This window comes from Felis catus, chromosome B3 (genome assembly GCF_018350175.1).
Source record: "Felis catus isolate Fca126 chromosome B3, F.catus_Fca126_mat1.0, whole genome shotgun sequence".
NCBI lineage: Eukaryota > Metazoa > Chordata > Mammalia > Carnivora > Felidae > Felis > Felis catus.
Window position 1 is genome coordinate 62,277,756 of NC_058373.1, and position 22,165 is coordinate 62,299,920.

Sequence of the window (22,165 nt, forward strand, 5' to 3'; positions counted from 1 at the left end):
ATAGCCTACATAAAATTCAGGGTAAGGGCTCTGGAACATATTCCATGTCTTCTACTGAGCACAGACCTAGATTCTACCATCATGGCTGATGCTTGATAAAGGAGCTGGGTCTGGTGGTCTGTGTTGAACCCTCGAGCATATGCTACATTATCCAGGACATCACTGCCGGAGAGACCATATCTAGAAGAGAACAGAGAACATTTTTAGACTGCACACAAAACTCAGGCAGACTTGAAATTAACAAAGAAATTACTTGGATGATTAGGCAAGAAATGTTATGACCAAAGAATATTAATTCCTTTTCTACTAAAAGTAGAAGGAGGGGCGCCTGGGTGGCTCAGTCGGTTAAGTGGCCGACTTCAGCTCAGGTCACGATCTCGCGGTCCGTGAGTTCGAGCCCTGTGTCGGGCTCTGGGCTGACGGCTCAGAGCCTGGAGCCTGCTTCCGATTCTGTGTCTTCCTCTCTCTCTGCCCCTCCCCCGTTCATGCTCTGTCTCTCTCTGTCTCAAAAATAAATAAAACGTTAAAAAAAAAAATTTTTTTTAAATAAAAGTAGAAGGAGTAGATCTACCAGGAAGGACTTCAGACTAAATCAAACTTAGTCTTTGAGGACTCCTGAGCCAAAATAAGAAATTTCTAAATATGATGTTCCAAATGTTTCCCGGAAAAACCAAAGCAACATGACAGAATTGGAACTGAAACAAATCATCATTCAAGTCAATTAAATTCACGTAAACTATTGTTATACAGGAATACAACCTTCTGAACAGACTCAACTTGAAGAAGTTCAAGAGAAGTGTATTTCGTTTTTTTAAATAAAGGTTTTCACTTTTTAAAGTTTGAGAGAGAGAGAGTAAGCGAGCGAGTAGGGGAGGCATAAAGAAAGGGGGAGAGAGAGAATCCCAAGCAGGCTCCACACTGTCAGCATGGAGCCTGACCCGGGGCTCTATCTCACAAACTGTGAGAGCATGACCTGAGCCAAAATCAAGAGTCGGACACTTAATTGACCGAATCACCCAGGTACTCCTGTATTTCATTTCTTCTATTTTCTTTTCTTGCTAGTAACCAGTTATAGTTAAGATAGATTATAAGACATGTATCCAGTAAAGTTAAATAAGTGGTACCTTAGTTCATCATGTGCTTCACTGATTTTTTTCCTTTGCATTTTTTAAAGTTTATTTATTTCCAGAGAGAGAGAGAGAGAGAGAGAGAGAGAGAGAGAGAGAGCGCGCGCGCACACATGAGAGTGGGGAGGGGCAGGAAAGTGGTAGAGAGAGAATCCCAAGCAGGCTCACTGACAGCTCAGAGCTGGACTTGGGGCTCAATCCTATGATCATGAAATCATGACCTGAGCTGAAACCAAGAGTCAGACACTCAACTGACTGAGCCACCCAGGTGCCATTCCTTTTGTATTAGCATATAAGAGGACCTTTTTCTCTTACTTTCTCAAACTTAAAAAAAAAAAAGGCAAGTAAGATATCTTCTATTTTCTTAGAATAATCTTTTTTTTTCTTATACCTCTCTAACTGCTACCCTAAGATTTGAATGCTCAAAGTGGTATGAGTAGGACAACTTTTATTTTCATTAAATATACCATAATGGAGACCCATTTCTTCAAAGATATTTTGATTTTATCCATCTATCAAGACACAACTAAATGCCTGCATTTTTACAAAGGTTCCCCCTGCACCTCTCAAGTAGATGTGATTCTCCCTCTTGTGCACTCCTAGAAAATTTGGTTTAGGACTTTATATGGCACTATTGAGGAGCCACCCTACCATTCTTTTACTAGACTACAAATTTCTTGAGGGAAAAACTTGGCCTCTCTTACCTAGCACATTTTTTATACCTAGTAAATTCTGAATAAATGTTACTGAATAAAGCTTTTATCTATAACCCAAAGAGAACCCTACCACTATACCCAAGTAATATTTTCATATTAACGTCACCTAAAATCATTACAGTTCAAAAGTACACCAACTCGCTTATGTCATAGTTTAAAAGAGAATCTGTTTAAACAAAATCAAGGCACTGTAATTCTTTGAGAACCATAAATTTCTATGTTTATGATCCTGTCTTTTATAGAAGCAGTCTATGTGGAGACTCTGATCTTTATAAAAGCATACACTGCATTAAACCTTCTGAGATTTAGCTTAAAAGTTTTCCTCTGGCTTTTCCTCCCCAACAGAACAGAAAAACAAAGGAATATTCTAGCACTTGGATAGAGCATTGCAATGAGGTAAACCTCAATATCAGGACATCTCACTCTAACCAACTGAATTTTCCACATCATCTTTGTACTTTATGGACATTTCACCTGCTATTCTTTGTCATTATCACACAAGTACTTGTTCAGCTTTGGCATTAAGTGGATTGATGATAATGAATTATTAAGTCTGAGCATGAAGATAATGAGATGCAATAAGGATAGAGTTTTATCTTGGAATCCTGACCAGTTAAACTGGAGATAAAATTTTCCATATTTAAATCATGGCTGTTAAGAAAAAAAGATTCAAGAGGCCTAAGTACTGCACTACACAAGTCTAGATTTGCTGAAGAAGCATTAATGTCATCTATCAGGAAAGTATCTTTTGCTATAAGAATAAGGATGGTTCACCAGAAAAACAAAGAGTTACTCTGGCCTGTCAGCAGCATTCACAAGAAACACTTAGGGATCTCGATGCTTACATTCCTGAAGCAGTACATGGAATTTCCAATTCCCATAACATGGAAAAAGTTGGCTAAAAATAAGTATCCTTTCTCATAGTGTTTCCAAAACTTCCTCAAGAATAACCTGGAACACTTATAAAAAAATTTTTCTGGGCCTAACCAAGACTTAATAAATCACAATTTGGGGGAAGAGGTACAGTAATTTATATATTTAACAAATACCTCAGGTGATTCTTAACATGTAAGTATGAAAAACAGCTATATGGGCTTCAAGGGGGTTCTGGCATTCTTTGAGAGTATTTAAAAGAACTTTCAAAAAAGGTGGTGACACTGTAGCTAGCAATTATGGTCATGGCTTTTAAACTTTAGCAAGCATCCAGATCACCTAGAGAGCTTGTTAAAACATTGCTGGACCCTATTTTGATTCCCTAACAATTTCTGATTCAGTAGAATGTGAGTGGAGTCAGGATTTGTACTGTGAACTGTGCCCAGGTGATGCTAATGCAGCTATACTGAGGACTGTATTATGGAGAAGCCCTGAGTTATAGTAACCTGGATGTGGGTCAGTATTCTTCAACAACTAAAATGAGGGTTGTTCTGTTGTGAAGGGAAATTAGGTACTAGCTTAAGGAAGTGCTGTTACTTTCTCAGAACTATAATATAAACGCAATATACATAAACAGAAATTCAATTACAAAAAGTTTTCTGATAGGTAGAAGTGATAAAATAGACTGACATTTTTATTTAAACATATTTTTCCTTGCTTGCAACTCTTGATCTTGGGGTTGTGGGTTTGAGCCCCATGTTGGGTGTAGAGATTACTTAAAAAGAAAACCTTTAAAAAAGTACAATAAACATTTTTCCTTTAGTTGACACAACAGCCATAAACATGGCCCTAATTAATAAATACTAATTCATTCATTAATAAATGCCAAATGCCCTTTTCTAGGGCTTAGGTAGACAGTGAGTGACCAAAACAAAGCCCTGTCCTCATAGCCAACATTTTACTATCTCATCTATCCTATCTGAGCACTCATTTATGTTACTGGGCAAAATTCTAACTCAAAAAACTCAGCTACTGAAACAGTGCACTTAAAAATTAAAAGTGTGACTTCTGTACAAGAACAAAAATAACTTTGGGAGGGAAGATACAGTGTAGTACACCCATCTTTAGAAAATGAAGATCAGGGGAGCCTGGGTGGCTCAGGTGGTTGAGTGACTCTGGCTCAGGTCATGATCTCGTGGTTAATGAGTTTGAGCCCCACATTGGGCTTGCTGCTGTCAAGCTTTGGATCCTCTGTCCCCCTCTCTCTGCCCTTCCCCCACTTATGCTCTCTCAAAAATAAACATTAAAAAAAAAAAAAGAAAAGAAAAATAAAACTAAGATCAGGTTGCAAACGAGTGAATCTTCTTTGAAAGATTTTATAAGCAGATACAAAGAGCTGCAATTATGGTTCCAACTGATTTTTTTGCCTCAATGGTTTATGTTTGATACCCTGGATCCCTCAAATTGTAAACTGTGAAAGAGAATTTGGTTATAATTCTAAAGCTAAAAAAAAATTATTTTCAACTTAGCCAGTCAAGTTTCAACTTGAGTCTGATGTCTAAACATGCAATTAAATTATATTTAATGACTAGGTTTCATTAAAATGTGTGGTAGGGACCAAATTATCACATTTGACTCTAGACAAGAGAAATTAAGTAAAACTTTCGACAGTTTATTTGAAAGATGTATTAGGGAACAGAGAAACTTGGACATTTGTTACTAACTTCAGTGAGGTATAATTTACATGCCATAAAATTGACCTGCTTTTAAGTGTACAACTGAATGACTTTTTAGTAATAAAATTTGCAGAGTTGTACAACCATTATGACTATCTAATTTTAAAACATTTCCGTTTTCCTGAAAAGATCTATCAAGTATATATGCAGTTATTTCCTGTTCCTACTCCCTGCCCAGGCAACCACTTATCTATGGTCTCTACAGATTTTCTCCTTCTGGAAATTTCATATAAATAAAATTATATAATATGTGGCCTTATGTGCCTAGCTTTTATCATTTAGTATGTCTTCTGAGGTTCATCTATGTTATAACATGCATCGGTACTTCATTCCTTTCTATTGTTGAATAGTACTCCACTGTATACATAAACCAAATTTTGTTTATTCATTCATGAGTTGATTGCCAATTGGGTTATTTTCAGTTTGGGGCTATTATAACAATACTATAAACATCCATATACAAGTCTGTATGTGTATATGTTTTCGTATCTCTTGGGTACATACATAACCGGAGTGAAACTGCTGGGTTATGTGGTAATTTTATATTTAACTGCCACACTGTTTTCCAAAGTGACTGGACCATTTTACATTCTTACCAGCAATTAGGATTCTAGTTTCTTTACATCCTCCCTAACACTTGTTACTACCTTTTTTATTACAGCTACCCTGGTGGTGGTATCTCATTGTGGTTTTGTTTTTCCCCTTGACTAATGACGTTGAGCATCTTTTCATGTGCTTCTTGGCCATTTATCTTGTTTGGAGAAACAGCTATACAAATAGTTTGCTCATTTTTTAATTGGGTTGTCTTTTTAGTGTTGGATTTTAAGCAATCTTTGTATAGTCTGGATACTAGACCCTTCAGATACATGATTTGCAAATATTTTCTGACATTCTCTGGGTTGTCTTTGTACTTTCTTACTAATGTTCTTTGAAACACACAAGTTTCAAATTTTGACGAAAATAAAAACATCAATTTTTTTCTTTCATGGATTGTGTTTTGAAATCTTTGCCTACCTCAAGATCACAAATATTTTTGCCTGCCCTTTTGTCCTAAGTTTTATAGTATTAATTTTATTTAGGACCATCATCCTTAAAATAGTAATAATAAAGTACATATACATGACATATAATTGACCATTTCAACCTTTTTAAAAATGTACAGTCCAGTGGCAGCAAGTACATTTCCATGGTGTACAACCATCACCACCATCCATCTCTACAACTTTTTATCATCCCAAACTAAAACTGTATCCCTTAAATAATAACTCCTAAATCCCCTCACCTCCTGCTCCTGGGGACCACTGTTCTACTACCTTTATGAATTTGACTACTTTAAGTACCTCATATAAGAGGAGGAATCATATAATTTGTCCTTGGGTAACTGGCTTATTTCACTTAACATATTTTCAATATTCATCCATGTTGTATCATGTATGAGAATTTCCTTCCTTTTTAAGATTAAAAAATATTCCGTTGTGTGTTTATGACATTTTGTTTATCCATTCATCTAGTGATGAATAAATGGGTTGTTTCCACTTTTCGGCTATTGTGATTAGTGCTATGAACACTGGTGTACAAGTACCGAAGTCCGTATTTCAATTCTTTAGAGCATATACTCACAAGTGGAACTGCTGAATTATACTATAATTCTGTTTAATTTTTTGAAGAGTTATCAGACTATTATCCATTTTTGTCAATTTTATGTATGGTGTAAGGGTCTAAATTTATCTTTTTTGCATGTTGATACCCAACAACATTAGCACCATTTACTGAAAAGACTCTTAATTGGGAACCATTAAATTGCCTTGGCATCTTTATCAAAAATCAAGTGACTATAAATTAAAGAGCTCATTTCTGAATTCTCAGTTCTGTCTCACTGATTCACATGTCTGTCCTATGCCAGTACCACACTGTCTTAATTTTTGTTGCCTTATAGTAAATTTTAAAATAAAGACCAAGACCTCCAATTTTGTTCTTTCTCTTCACCTCCCCCACCCTAAGAATGGTTTGGCTATTCTGGATCCTAGACATTTCTATATAAATTTTATAATCAGCTTGTTGATTTCTACAAAAAAGTTTCCTAAAACTTCTGTAGGGATTGTGCTGAATCCATAGATTAGTTGGAGGAAAAATTAAGACTTTAGTAATACTGTGTCTTCCAATCTATGAAGATGGACTGTTTCTCTAATTATGTAGATCTTCAATTTCTTTCATCGATGTTTTGTAGTCTTCTGTTGAAATTATTACTATTTTGATCTTTTTGACAGTGAATGGAATTCAGTGCTACTGTGAATGATGAAATTGGGTTCTTAATTTTTGAACTGTTCATTGCTTGTATATGAAAATACAATGGATTTCTGCATACTGACACTATATCCTACAACCTTGCTGAACTAATCTAGTTCTAGCAGTTTTGTGTCTATGTAGATTCCTTAGGATTTTCTACATACAGGAGCATGTCATTGGTGAATAAAGATAGTTCTACATCTTCCATTCCAATCTGGATGCCTTTCATTTCATTTTCTCACCTGACTTCACTGACTAGGACCTTCAGTACATTCAGCATATTCCACTTCAGTAGAATATAAGTAGTGAGAGTACACATCCTCACCTTGTTTCCAATCTTAAGGAGAAAGCATTCAGACTTTCACCATGAAATATGACGCTAGCTACAGGTCTTTTGAAGTAAGATACTGGTCCCCAACAAAATATGGTTAAATTGTCTATTTTGTTCTTCAATTACGGCAGTTTTTGTTTCACATATTTTGGGGCCTGAGGATAGGTATGGATATGTTTATAATGTTCTATTTTCCCAATGTTCCTCTTCGTCTCTAGGAATACATATTTTTTGTCTTAAAGTCTATATTGTCTGATATTAGTATAGCCACTCCAGCTCTCTTATGGTTACTGTTTGTATGCAATATGTTACCATCCTTTTTCTTTCAACCTATGTGTCTCTGAATCTAAAGTGTTTCTCCAGGAGACAGCACACAGTTGTAGTTTTTTATCCAGTCTGACAATAACTCATAGATTTTAAAGAAGAGCACTTTCCTCTACTATGGAAGGTCATTCTTCTGAACTACACATAACATTGGAATACACAGAAGTAAGAGAAGAGACACTCTTCAGACATACTAATAACCCTGGCAATCACTACAGTGACAGGTGAGGCCAGATTTATTTAATCGAGTAACCTACCTCTCAGCCACTGCTAGCAGCCTTTCTGGTCTAAAAGTACCTTCAGTGTCAATGTACATGGCCTTTCCTTCTCCTCCACCTCGGTCAATGGGAAGCTAGAGAGAACAAAAATAACAATGTGGAAATGAACACTGTACTTCTTCTGATATAACTAATCAACTTCCCCATTCACCCCAATTAGGCAAAGGGAAAAAATACATTAAAGAGACACTTAGAAGTAGGGAGGAAGCATTCCCTTCTAAGAGAAATACAAATAGTAGAAACAAGGAATTATGAAGCTCATGGTGACCCACACCAAGTGAATCCAGAGTCCTACCAGAGTTGGAGTGCTTGGAAATACAGTTCAAAGTAGATGATAAAATTCTAAGTCTGCATACCAATATAAGACTGAACAATTCTCTCAAGAATACAAACATTAAAAAAAATTTTTTTCAGATCCCAGGTAAGTTTTTTTTAATGTTTTTTTTAAATTTTTGACAGAGAGAGAGAGAGAGAGAGAGCGCGAGTGAGCATGGGGTAGGGACAAAGATTGAGGGAGACATAGGATCTGAAGCAGGCTCTGCATTGTTAGCAGAGAGCCCGATGTGGGGCTCAGATGCACGAACTGTGAGATCATGACCTGAGCCGAAGGTGGATGCTTAAATGACTGAGCCACCTAGGAGCCCAGAGTACAAACATTTGAAAGATTATTTACTACGTTAGCTTGTAAGTTTAAAGAAAAAAAGAAAAAAGGTGCTCATTCCAATAGTACCTACAGGCGTTAAAAATGAACAAAAGGAAAAAAAGGAGAGTTTTTTAAATAAAAAAAAATGTTTTTTAACATTTATTTATTTTTGAGAGAGAGCGTGAGCAGGAAAGGGGCAGAGAGAGGGACACAGAATCTGAAGCAGACTCCAGGCTGTGAACTGTCAGCACAGAGCCCAATGTGGGGCTTGAACTCATGACCCATGAGATGGTCATGACCTGAGGTGAAGTCGGACACTTAACCAACTGAGCCACCCAGATGCCCTGGAAAGTAGAGTTTAAAGAAAAAGGAAAGAAACGAAAACAGTCTTATGAACCACTTAGGGAAATCTCAGTTTTGGGCTATCCATCCCATGCCAGACACCTTTGAGTTTTACAAATTTTAAGTGAATTATGCTAAAGGGTAGTTTCCACCCTAGAAATCTACTTTGGAGCCATAATTCACCTTTAAATTCTAAGGAAAATCCTTTAGGACATTTTACATTAAGGGCCTAGTATCATCAAAATTTCTTTTTCCTATTTCTGAGAAAATCCTTTTCAAAATTATGAAAGTACTATATGCTTGATTTAAAAATTCACACAATATAGAAATAAGTAGAGTAAAAACTAAAAGCTCTTCTTTATCCCTCCCATCTCCCAGAAGTAATCTTCAGATCATAATCTATGCAGTTTCATACAAAGGCTTTTCATATGTGGTTCTGCCATTACCATGTGACCTTGAGAATATTAATCTGTTTCCTTTTCTGTAAAATGTAGATAAAACCCACCTTATAGGATTGTTCTGAAGATTAAATAACTCACATAAAGTGTTTAGCACAGTGCTTGACATACAAAAAGCACTTTGAAATCTGATGATATGTCTACCCCTACAGCATTGACCTTAGCATTCAGTTACAGAGGCTTTGTTAATTTGGAAAGGGGAAAAAGATTGTTATCTTTTAAATCCTAAGAATCCACGGAAGGAGAAAAGGATATGTATACAACAAAAGAGGGTCTCGACAGAGGAAATGTTTGGAATCACTGGCCAAAAGGACAGCAAAGGCTGACTTAGTTTTTTGGGGAGGAGAAAATCTTGAGACTCAGGGCTGAAGAAATTAAGGAATTAAGATGAATGAGGATCCCCATTTTTCTCACTGTTTGTTATCTTTACTGCTAGCATGAGAAGAGGTTCTTTTTCAGCTATGTGACCTCTTTGGAAGAAGGGAGACCACAGGTGGCTGGGTATAGGCAGGCAGACTGACAGAAAAGTGGACAAGGTCCCACTGTGTTTATTGAGCCAATTTCAAGGGGATGGACTGCATGCTCTGCACTCCAGCCCATTCTGTCCCCTCCATCTTGCCCTCCAGTGCCACTGCAGTTATCTTGTGTTACTGGACTGGGACACCACCACCAAGTTAGCTATTTTTAATAACTGCTTAGTAACATAATTTCACCCTACTTCCTAATTTAGTGATGCAGGTTGTTCTGAACTTTCACCATTTTATAATGCTATGGTATAAACTCTTTGTACATTTATTCTTGACTTTATATGAAAATTGTGGAAGCCACATTTAAAAAAACTTTTTTTAAATGTTTCTTTTTGAGACAGAGAAAGAGATAGAGCATGAGCAGTAGAGGGGCAGAGAAAGAGGGAGACAGAAAATCTGAAGCAGGCTCCAGGCTCTGAGCAGTCAGCACAGAGCCCGATGTAAGGCTCAAACTCACAAACCGTGACATCATGACCTGAGCCAAAGTTGGGCCCTTCACCAACTGACCCACCCAGATGCCCCATGGAAGCCACATTTTCTGTCAAAGGGCATATATGCATTCAAAACTGCAATTTTTGATAAACTGTATTCTCTGAATTTGAAAATATCTCTAGTACTTTGAACAAACATGGGTTCTTTATTTTTGTAATCTAACTGTGGCTCTCAGCTTTACATAACTTCATTATTAGGTAGAGATCTAATGTACTGGAATTTTATTTCATTAAGAGGTAAAATTAAGTTAAGAAAATCTCAACAAATGAGAGCAGAAAATGTTTAGATTCAAGCAGTAATCTAACATCCTCTCTATACCTCTAGTTCCAGGTCTCGGGATGGTGAAATGTAATCCTTTCTGTTATTAATGAATTAGCTTGTTTGTCTCTTAAAACAAAACAAAACAAAAAAAGTTCTATAGGTGTTCAGTCACCTGTGAATGTTCAGTTACTTTTATAGAAAGGATATGTTTGAGAATTTTGCTTCAGTTTATTGTTGACAGGCATAATCTACTTAATAAATAGTCCCAGGATAGGATTCTGTTTGCACAGTTGAAGAGCATAAGCGTGATATACGTAGTTGCCCTAATTGCTTCTCGGCCTTTTGGCTAGGATCAAGTGTACGTAGTTGCCTTAGCCACTACAGATATGCTGTAAATATTTATTCCACATGAATCTCTGTCAAAATAACATGCAGAAACCATTTCTACTTAAAAAGGTAACATATCCTGTCAAACGACCCACATCATGGTGCTATATTTCCCTTTTGTTAACAGTTTTCTAATGGTGCCCAGGCAGTAAGCTACAGCTTCTATAGCTCACTACCACTCTTCTTCTCAATGCTCCCCCCTTTATAAGTCTCAGTCTCAAAGTTCTCCTCTACCCCCAATCTCTCCTCCTCAGAATTCTTTATGAGGAGAAACAATGGCTCAGGTATACCTGACAGTGGAATTCTAACTTGGCTGTCTCATAAGACATACAGTGACATTTGGTCTGCAGCAAAAAGATCAGTAGAGCAATCAGGAAAAGAAGCAATTAAAATGAGAATTAAATAATTAAAATTAAAAGGAAAAAGGTAAATGATGAAAAAAACCAGGAGACTATCAAGCTGGGCCTCTTACTGTTCCAAACACTTTTATTCACAAAGAACCAGAGTATTTTCCTATCTCAAGAAACGACATTCACCATTCAACGTAGAAGCTGTGACTAATGAAGTACATATCTATAACACGAAGAAAAAAAAAAAAAGATTTTGTTGGGTGACTTGAGAAAATATTAGTCTCTGCAGATATATGTGTCTTACTAAAATGTGAACTTATGTAAGACACAGGATGCTAACAAAATAAGTATTTCTTTTTTTTTTTAATATTTATTTTTGAGAGTGAGAGAGAGAAAGAGAGGGAGGGAGGGGCAGAGAGAAGGAGATACAGAATCTGAAATAGGCTCTAGGCTTCGAGCTGTCAGCACAGAGCCTGACACGGGGCTCAAACTCGGGAACGGTGAGATCACGACCTGAGCTGAAGTCAGATGCTTAACTGAGTCACCCACGTGCCCCACAAAATCAGTTTTGTTTTTTTTTACGGCTTGTAATACCATCTGAAACCATAGCACATTACATTGAAATAATTAACATTTTTGATAAACTATTTAAATACTGAATAAATTATGACGGATAGTTCAAAACTCTTTTTACAAGAGGAAAAAAAAAAAAACACAAAAAAGAACAATTTATAAATGAGTTCCAAGAACTACTGTTGTTGAGAGGACAAGAATTCACACTAGAATAGAAAGATACCAGTAACCCTCCTCTGTCATACTGCTATAAAGAGGCAAATTTCATGTGAGTTGTTCCTGAACTTCATCAGTAAGCTGTGTCCATGAGAGAAGTGAGTATAATCTATGTAGATTAAAATAATGCCATTTCCTTCAAAATACCTAAAACTGTAATAAAGCCTAAAAAAATTCTTAAAAATTAAAAAAAAATTTTTCTTAATATTTATTTTTGAGGGAGAGTGAGACAGAGCATGAGTGGGGGAGGGGCAGAGAGAGGGAGACACAGACTCTGAAGCAGGCTCCAGGTTCCAAACTGTCAGCACAGAGCTCAATGCGGGGCTTGAATCCACAAACGTTAAGATCATGACCTGAGCCAAAGTCGGACGCTCAAATGACTGAGCCACCCAGGCGACCCTAACATTTTTTTTTTAATGTTTGTTTTTGAGAGAGAGAGAGAGACAGACAGAACGCAAGTGGGGAGAGGAGCAGAGAGAGAAGGGGACACAGAATGCGAAGCAGGCTCCAGGCTCTGAGCTGTCAGCACAGAGCCCAACGTGGGGCTCCAACTCCCAAACCATGAGATCATGACCTGAGCTGAAGTCAGACACTTAACTGACTGAGCCACCCAGGCACTCCTAGCCTCAAAAATTCTAATAGAGTTGACCCATAGTAATGGGCCAGGTTCCAGGGTACTCACTGCGCCAGCTACTCACAGCAACATACCCTTAAACCAAGGAATGTTAGGACCCCAAAGAAGAAAAAGGGCTCCTCAAAACACTGCTTAAAGTTGCAAAACAGTGACAAATTTGTTCACTGTCCCTTCTATATCCTTCTTATCTCTTCTCAGATCTTTCATTTTCAGAGATTCCAATGTTACTTCTCTACATAGGACTTAGTTACACCATCTCTAAATACTGCTAGACAATTTTACTTGGTTGTCTCATTACCTCAAACCCAATTCTCTAAATTTGAACTAATCTTTCCATAAAAACTACCTCTCTCCCCCAAATCCTTTCTAGAGTTTACCAAATTAATACATTGTTGGGCTGAGGGATATATATATTTTTTATCATCAGTCATTAAATGCCGCCTTTTACATCTTCTGCCTGTATCTCTTCAATGTGACTATTTTAGTTTATACCCAATCAGCTGATGTTTATAATAATCATCCATTAAATATCCTCAGCTTTTGCCTCTTCTTCCAATTCTCAACAGGATGCTACCAGAGTATTTCTGAAAATGTTATTTGTTATTCAAAAAAAAAATTTTTAATGTTTCATTTTTGGGAGAGAATGCGAACACTCTCCCTCTGAAACCGACAGTGCAAACCCCAAAATGGGACCTGAACCCACGAACTGTGAGATCATGACCTGAGCTGAAGTTGGACTAAGCCACCCAAGCCCCCCTACTTATTTCTTTTCGGTTGAGGAAGATTTTATGATCTCCACTCTTTACAGAATCGAGTGTAAACTCCTTACATTATAGCGAAGACCTTCTAAAACGTGTTCTTGAGCTGTCCTTTTTTCTCCTAGAGATTTTAAGTAATCTCCATACCTAACGTGGGGCTCAAACTCACAACCCCAAGATCAAGAGTCACATGCTGCACGAACCGAGCCAGCCAGGTGTACCTTGATGTGTCCTTTTAAGGTTTATCTCCTACGACTTTTCCAAGTAAGACCTCTGAGCTAGACAAACGGGTTTATTTATTGTCTTCTCCATATATCATGCCCCTGTGCTCCTGCACTTCTGCACATACCATTCCCTAGTTAAATGCTTTTTAATTTCTTTACCTACTCAAATTTAGCATTCTTCAGGAGTATGGTCCAATCCCTTATCTCTCTAAAGTGTTCCATGATTATTTTAGGGTGAAGTAATCCCTCTCTCTTCCTAAAAAAGTTATGCTACTTCCTCCATACAATTTCTGTTATAGTAAGTATGTGCTGGGGTGCCTGACTGGTTTGGTCAGTAAAGCAGATGACTCTTGATCTCAGGTTGTACGTTTGAGCCCCACGTTGGGTGTACAGATTTCTTAAAAAATAAAATCTTAAAACAAACAAAGGAGTATGTCTTAGGACATCTATTCTATTGTCTCCATTGCTTCAAGTATTTACTGAGTGCAAAGCACTGACTAGGCACTAGCAATACAGCAGAAAACAAGCCAGGTACAGGTTTTACTCTTATAAAGGTTTTAGGAGCATGGGCTTGTAAAGTCGGGTTTGATTTTTGTATCTACCTTTTCAATACAATATGATCTCAGGCAATAAATTATCTGTGTCTATTTCCAAATCGTCCTATGAATGAGAGCATAAGTAGAAATGGAGAAGATACTTAGTACGAGGTAGAGCAGAAAACAGGAGGAGTTGGGGTGCCTGGGTGGCTCAGTTGGTTAAACATCCGACTTGATCAGGTCATGATCTCACGTTTTGTGAGTTTGAGCCCCATGTTGGGCTCTGTGCTGATAGCTCAGAGCCTGAGGCCTGCTTTGGATTCTGTGATTCCCTCTCTCCTTTTGCCCCTCCCCTGCTTGTGTGCTTGCTCGCTCGCTCCCAAAAATAAATAAAACACTAAAAAAAAAAAAAAATGAATAAAATGCAGACAATCAGCTTTACGGTATGATTTTTCTCCAGTATGATTAGCTAATAGGGAACAAGCACTCAGAAGACAGCTCTCAGAGAAGACTGAGAAGAGTTCATCCAAAATTGGCATCTGTTCTGATGGGGAATGTAAATCTGAGGGTATTTGTAAAGGAATGACTTTAATGATCAATCATAAAATCTAGACTAGTGAAGAAGGCAGGTGAAGCCTGGGGAGGCCTAATGGATGGTAAGAAAGTATCTGAAATTAAAAATTTGAAAGTATTAGCACAATGAAGAATTCTGAAATACGAAGTCTACCTTCTAATTAGTCTTAGGGATAGAGAAAGTGCCTTTTATTTCCATCCCAAAAGATGCTTGAAAATAACAAGAATCAACTTTTTTTTGCTGATTTGGTTAGAGCCCAAAAGCTTACCTGGCATGTTACAGCCAATGTATGACAGATCTGAGTCTTCCCAGTTCGGAATTCTCCAAACATCTCTGTAATTGATCCAGTCTCAATTCCTCCTAAAGTAAGAAATATCCTTTAGCAAAATACAAACATTCAGAAACAATAATCATAGAAATGCCCTTGGAGCTCATCAAAAAGATGTATACATAGTTTGGAAATCCATTTTTCAACAATCAGTAACTCTTAAAATATTTTTTATTTTGAAATATTTCTAGATCTATAGAAAATTGCCAGGGCGCCTGGGTGGCTCAGTCGGTTAAGCGTCCAACTTCAGCTCAGGTCATGATCATGTGGTTTCGGGTTCGAGCCCTGCGTCAGGCTCTGTGCTGACAGCTTGGAGCCTGGAACCTGCTTCAGATTCTGTGTCTCCCTCTCTCTCTGCCCCTACCCCCTCATGCCTCTGTCTCTTTCTCTCTCTCTCTCTCAAAAGTAAATAAACATTAACAAATTTTTTTCTTTTTAATTGCCAAGAAATGTACAGGAAGATCCCATGAATTCTCACCCAGCCTCCTCCAGAGTAACATTTTATATAATTACAGTACAGTATCAATATCAGAAAGCTGTCAGTGATACAGTCATATTTCTCCAACTGTAGGTATACTCATCTCATTTGTGTATCTGTGTACAACTCTATGTAACTGTATCACACATGTGGCTTTAACTAGAGATATAGAACTATACCATCACAAGTCAATAAGCAGTCACTTAAAAAATACAGATATAATATCATCTAGTACTTTCTAATTGTTAATTGTGTATCTAGCATTGTGCTACACATATATATGTACCATTTCACTTAATTCCAATAACCTATAAGGTAGGAAGTCTTTTTATCCTTATTATGAAGTTAATAAAACTGAGGCATAGAGATATTAAGTAATTTGCACATGTAATACCTCCAGTAAATGCTGGGAGGAGGTACAGATGGGAGGGCTAACACTCAAATTTGAGTGTGATTGCTGATTGCATACTATTTTGTCTCCCCCCAAAATGAAAACTTTAAATGTTGAAATATTTGGTGAAGCACTAAGAAACAAATCTTTTAGGGCAGCAGTGTTTTCAAAAGTTCAAAAAAACTTTACAGCTTTCCATAAAGTCCTAAATATTAGTGTGTACTACCATGGATTGATACAATAACCTAGTCTTCAAACATGGAGTGTTTTAGTTATCAGATTTTCAACCTTGTGTTAAAGTAGGTTATAATTAATTCTTTAGGCAGGGGGAGCTTACCCTCTGAATGTGGTATTAAATGGAAACTGAATTAATTAATTGGCAGACAATTTTGTGTAACTCAGGTCCCACCCTACAGCAGTCTTACTTCTTCAATGTGGATAGTTCTCTTATCTTTTAATCATATCTAACACACGAATTCTACCCAAATACTTTAGTTTTGTTCTGTGACCTGGATGCTTTGCTAACTGTAGTTTACAACAGAGGATAAGGGATTACCATACCTTGAAGTAGTTTGTCAAGTTCTTTGGAGCCGGTAGTAATCTGTATGATCTCTGATCGCCTTTGGTGGAACTCAGTTGCAGTGGTGAAACCCATTGGAACTAACTTGGCTGCCTCAGTCTGGGAAAATTAAGTAATGTCAAATCAACAAAATATATTTATTATTAATAAAACAAGAACCAGACATAGAGCGGGATGAAACAACATCTAATAACATTTCTAGAATGATTTCTCTTTAAAAAGTTATCAAAATACTAATAGTTCTAATTCTAGGATTATTTTATCTTTCTGGCAACTAAAGGGTAAACTAATTTAGGGACTCGAAGAAGATTAATTTTGAAATTACTAATTCAAAAATACATCCACATAAATAAAAAAAACAAAAAACTATTACAGACCAACATATATGTACTTCACCTGACTTAATGACAAATGTGACAATATGGCACAAAGTCCAACAATATATTTAAGTCCTCGTTTCCTGTTCCATCAACCACAGACTTTCTCTCTTAACTTTCTACTTTGTTAAATGAGGACATTTGTCCTTCAGTCTCTTCTCCCTCCATATCTACTTTACCATCTCTGTCACCTGTACCTTTTCTCTTATACTGTCGAGGTTGAAAACATTTAAATCCTATTTTGCAGTCACTGGTAAGACTTCAACCATCTATCAATTAATTCCAAAATTTAAAAATAAATGCATTCACAAATAATGGAAATTAAATGATACACTCCTAAATAACCAATCAGTCAAAGAAGAAATGACAAGGGAAATCGGAAAATACTTTCAGGTGAATGAAAATGAAGACACAGCATACCACAACTTATGGAATGCAGTAAAAGCAGAGCTTAAAGGGAAGTTTATAGCTATCAATGCCAGTATTATAAGAAAGATCTTAAATCAATAACCTAACTTCCACTTAAAGATACCAGAAAAAGAGTACACTAAACAAAGCAAGCAGAAGAAAGGAAGATTAGAGTAGAAACTAATAAAATAGAGAATAGAAACACAATAGAGAAAATCAATGAAACCAGGATTTGGTTCTTTGAGAAGATCAGCAAAACTGATAAACCTTTAGTTAGATCAAGAAAAAAATAAAAAGACCAGGGGTGGCTCGGTTGGTTGAGAATCTGACTTCAGCTCAGGTCATGATCTCACAGTTCATGGGTTCAAGCCCTGAGTCAGTCTCTGTACTGGAGCCTGATTCAGATTGTGTGTGTGTGTGTGTGTGTGTGTGTGTGTGTGTGTGTGTGTGTGTGTGTCTGCCCCTTCCCTGCTTGTGCTCTTTCTCTCTCAAAAATAAACATTAAAAAAATAAATAAAAAAGAAATAAAAAGACTCATCACAAATCAGGAATGAGACATTACTATCAAGCTTACAAAATCATAACTCTATGCCAACAAATTACGTGACTAATGAAATAGGCTAATTCCTATTTAAAAAACTATTAAATATTAAAACTCACTCAACTAGAAAAATAATCCAAGTCAAGGTACAAGTGATTAGTTGAACTTGAATCTAAATTCAATAAAATAAACTCTGAGTGTAACTACAAAAAAAATATCTGAATACGTTTATAGCAAGTACTGACATTAATCTTGTAATTTAAAAACTTTCCACAAAGAAAAAGTCTAATACTATTTCACTTGAAAACACATTACAATGTCTGTATTACAGCTTTGTGAATTTTATTCACTGCAGAATCAAACGATGGACTAGAAATACTAAAGTTCCAGTGTCAACAATTCAATGCCCCTCAAAGGCTTCTACTGTCAAATTCAAATGAATTGTTTTATACGCCAGCAGTTTCAAAATCATGCTCCATTTACGTTGCTTTTATATCTGAGTCATGTCTTTCTCTAGTATTTTCTGATTTTATCATTTCTCAAATTTTCTGACCTCTCAATCTTACCATGTGTTCTACTGAAACCCTTCTGCCTGAAGTTCCTTTTTCTTTTCCAAACTGGGGTCTTTGCTCTCTAGACTAACTACTGTCTAAAGACACTCCTTTACTGAGTTCTTACGTTGGAGTCTAACCTAGATCTTTGGTTTTCCACCTTCATTTTGTTAAAAGAATATCATCAAGTACCTTCCTAAGAAAGTGGATACGAGAACAATGTTCTGAATTCTTGTATTCCTGGGGTGCCTGGCTGGCTCAGTTGGTTAAGCATCTAACTCTTGATTTCGGCTCAGGTCATGATCTCACTCACGGTTGGTGGGTCCAAGCCCTATATCCCACTTTGCACTGACAGTGCAGAGCCTGCTTGGGATTCTCTCTTGCTCCCTCTCTCTCTCTGCCCCTCTCCTGTTTGCATGCATGCTCTCTCTCTCTCTCTCAAAATAGATAAACTTAAAAAAAAAGTGAATTCTTGTATTGCTGAAAATGTTTTATTCTGCCTGAATTATTAATAGAACTGCTACAAACAGAATTCTAGGTTAAAATTATGTGCCCTTAGAACTTTGAAGACACTGCTCTACTAGCTTCTACCTGCTAGATTTCTGAAAAGAAATGTGGTCTTTCTGATTTTCTGTTCCTTTAGAGTTGCTTTTTTTCCCCTCTGAAATCTTTCCGAATCTTCTCTTCATGATTGGTATATTGGAATTTCACACTCACATGTCTAGGTGTGGGTCCTTGACACTTCATGAGGTCATACTATATGAGACTTCTGCTTCCCTTTAGCTCTGGAAATTTTTTTTAATGTTTGTTTATTTTTGAGAGAGACAGAGTATGAGCAGGGGAAGGGCAGGGGTAGAAAGAGAGGGAGACACAGAATTTGAAGCAGGCTCCAGGCTCTGAGCTGTCAGCACAGAGCCCGACACGGGGCTTGAACTTGCGAGCCATGAAATCATGACCTGAGCTAAAGTTGGGCAATTAACCAACTGAGCCACCCAGGTGCCCCGGAAATTTTCTTAAATTATGTCTGTGATAACTTCTTTCCTTTTTTCTATGATCTTTCTGTAACTTCTATTAAATGGACAGATTGCTGGATAGATCAATGAACAGACAGGTGATAAGTCAAATATATTAAAATGTTAATGGCAGAGTCTAGGTGGTGGGTATATGAGTTTTCATTATAAATTATTTCAGCATTACAGTAAGCTTAAAAATTTTAAGAACAAAATACTAAGGAAAAAACACAGGAGATGCTTTCCCTGTTTGTCATTTTAACTCCTACATTTTAGTCAGGACTAGTCAGCTGACTAGTCAGCTCATTAGTCAACGAGCTCCTACAGGAACGGAATGGTAAACAGTGAAATGTTAAGTAAAAACCATGCAAATGCCTAATCTGGAGAACTTTACTTTTACTCTCACACTTACATAATAAGTATACTTTCGTATGTGCTAGGTGAAATCTTAAATCTATAGGCTTTTTTTTTTTTTTTGCAATGTTTCAGCAGCTTATTTATTTTGAGAGAGTGCGAGAGCACAAGAGCACACGTGCACGAACAGGGGAGAGGCAGACAGAGAACCCCAAGCAGGTTCCACGCTGTCAGCTCAGAGTCTGACTTGAGGCTTGATCCCAAGAACCATGAGATCATGACCTGAACTGATATCGAGTTGGACACTTAACCAACTGAGCCACCCAGGTACCCCCTTAAATCTACAGCCAAGAACTACCAAACTCTTGAACACGAGACATAGAATAGCAAATAAAAATATATAGAAGTGAATGGGTGGCTCAGTCAGTTGAGCATCCGACTTCAGCTCAGGTCATGATATTGTGGTTCACGAGTTTGAGACCCACATCAGGCTCTGTGCTAAAAGCTCAGAGCCTTGGGGCGCCTGGGTGGCACAGTCAGTTAAGCGTCCGACTTCAGCCAGGTCACGATCTCGCGGTCCGTGGGTTCGAGCCCCGCATCAGGCTCTGGGCTGATGGCTCGGAGCCTGGAGCCTGTTTCGGATTCTGTGTCTCCCTCTCTCTCTGCCCCTCCCCCGTTCATGCTCTGTCTCTCTCTGTCCCAAAAATAAATAAAAAAATAAAAACGTTGAAAAAAAAAAAAAATAAAAAAAATAAAAGCTCAGAGCCTGTAGCCTGCTAAGGATTCTGTGCCTCCCATTCTCTCTCTGCCCACTCCCCCGCTCACACTCTCTCAAAAATAAACATTAAAAAATTTTTAAAAACATGTAACAAAAAATATCTGTGCTGAATCTGTCACTGTTCATAGTACACCAAGAGAACATAGTTCAACAAAAGCCAATCACAAATAAACTTTGAAATGTGGAAAAGACCACCTAAGAGTTTTGCACCTTCTGAATCAATTATTTCACTTACAAAATCTTTCTCTCTCAACCATTTCGACAGATATACTGAAAATGGATTTTATTTTCCTTTCTCCACTATGATAGTAGGTATTCTTGGTGAAAACCTGAATTTCAAAGACTTTGGGGAATAGAAATGGGAGGGAAGAGTTACAGTGACTTAAGAAATCTTCTTTAACCTTTAAATTTTTTTTTGTTTAACGTTTATTTATTTTTGAGACAGAGAGAGACAGAGCATGAACGGGGGAGGGTCAGAGAGAGGGAGACACAGAATCCAAAACAGGCTCCAGGTTCTGAGTGGTCAGCACAGAGCCCGACGCAGGGCTCGAACTCACGGGCCGCGAGATCATGACCTGAGCCGAAGTCGGCCGCTTAACCGACTAAGCCACCCAGGCGCCCCTTCTTTAACCTTTAAAAGCAATTAACACAACTAATCTTTACCCACTAGAAGCTCACAATATAAAATGTCTGAAATCAGAGAGGATGGAAAAATAGACTCATCTCTATATCATTCTGCATATCTTATTTCACTTTATTACAGGTCTATATTTGTGTTTCCACAAAAGCAACACAGTAATTTGATTTCTAAAACTAAGGTCAGACAGGCATAATTAAAGATTCTGTCAGGATTTTTTCTGTCACAAATATTAATGCCCAGAAAAAAAACAACAAATAGACTTTAGAGACACCTACTGGCTTAGTATGATAAACATTCTTTAAGGTATTAGGGGCTCAGAACTCTTATTTCCAATTAAGTTACCAATTCAACAAACATATTTAAGTAATACAATAAATGACAACTTTATACTTCCATAGATAGCAATATCATTCCTCTAAAGATTTAAATTAAGAATTACAAATTTTTTTTAACGTTTACTTTGAAAAAGTACATGTGCACACAGGGCCGGAGAGAGACAGAGAGAGAGAGAGAGAGAGAGAGAGAGAGGGAGGATGGATGAATGAATGAATGAATCCCAAGCAGGCTCTGAGATATCGGCGCAGAGCCCAATGCGGGGGCTTGATCCTAGGAACCATGAGATTGTGACCTAAGCTGAAAACAAGAGTCAGAAACGCAAATGACTGAGCCACCCAGACACCCCAAGGATTATAATTTTTGAGCCCAGACTGAATTACTATTACAGAATGGTCTAAAGAAATGAAGTTAACACTCCTCCCAGTGCTTAAAAATTCAAAGCTCGGGGCACCTGGGTGGCTCAGTCGGTTAAGGGTCCGACTTCGGCTCAGGTCATGATCTCATGGTCTGTGAGTTCAAGCGCCGCGTTGGGCTCTGTGCTGACCGCTCAGAGCCTGGAGTCTGTTTCAAATTCTGTGTCTCCCTCTCTCTCTGACCCTCCCCCGTTCATGCTCTCTGTCTCAAAAATAAATAAACGTTAAAAAAAAAAAAATTCAAAGCTCTTAGTATAATACCCAGTAAAACAGAATTCGTCAGGTTGTGTACATATTAATATATGAGATAATAAGTACTCACAAATCTCAGATA

At 37.4% G+C, this 22,165-nt stretch overlaps 1 protein-coding gene across 3 annotated transcripts in view; it reads right to left on the reverse strand.

Annotated features, from left to right (window-relative positions):
• Positions 1 to 22,165, reverse strand: part of RAD51 (RAD51 recombinase) — a 33,326-nt gene that overhangs the window by 1,649 nt on the left and 9,512 nt on the right. For all 3 annotated transcript variants that reach the window (XM_006932640.5, XM_019832666.3, XM_003987273.6), the window contains exons 4-7: positions 16,405 to 16,522; positions 14,915 to 15,006; positions 7,651 to 7,745; positions 67 to 180 (exon numbers count right to left, since the gene is read on the reverse strand). In XM_006932640.5, the coding sequence (XP_006932702.3) occupies positions 67 to 180; positions 7,651 to 7,745; positions 14,915 to 15,006; positions 16,405 to 16,522 (419 nt within the window). The remainder of the gene's footprint in view (positions 1 to 66; positions 181 to 7,650; positions 7,746 to 14,914; positions 15,007 to 16,404; positions 16,523 to 22,165) is intronic.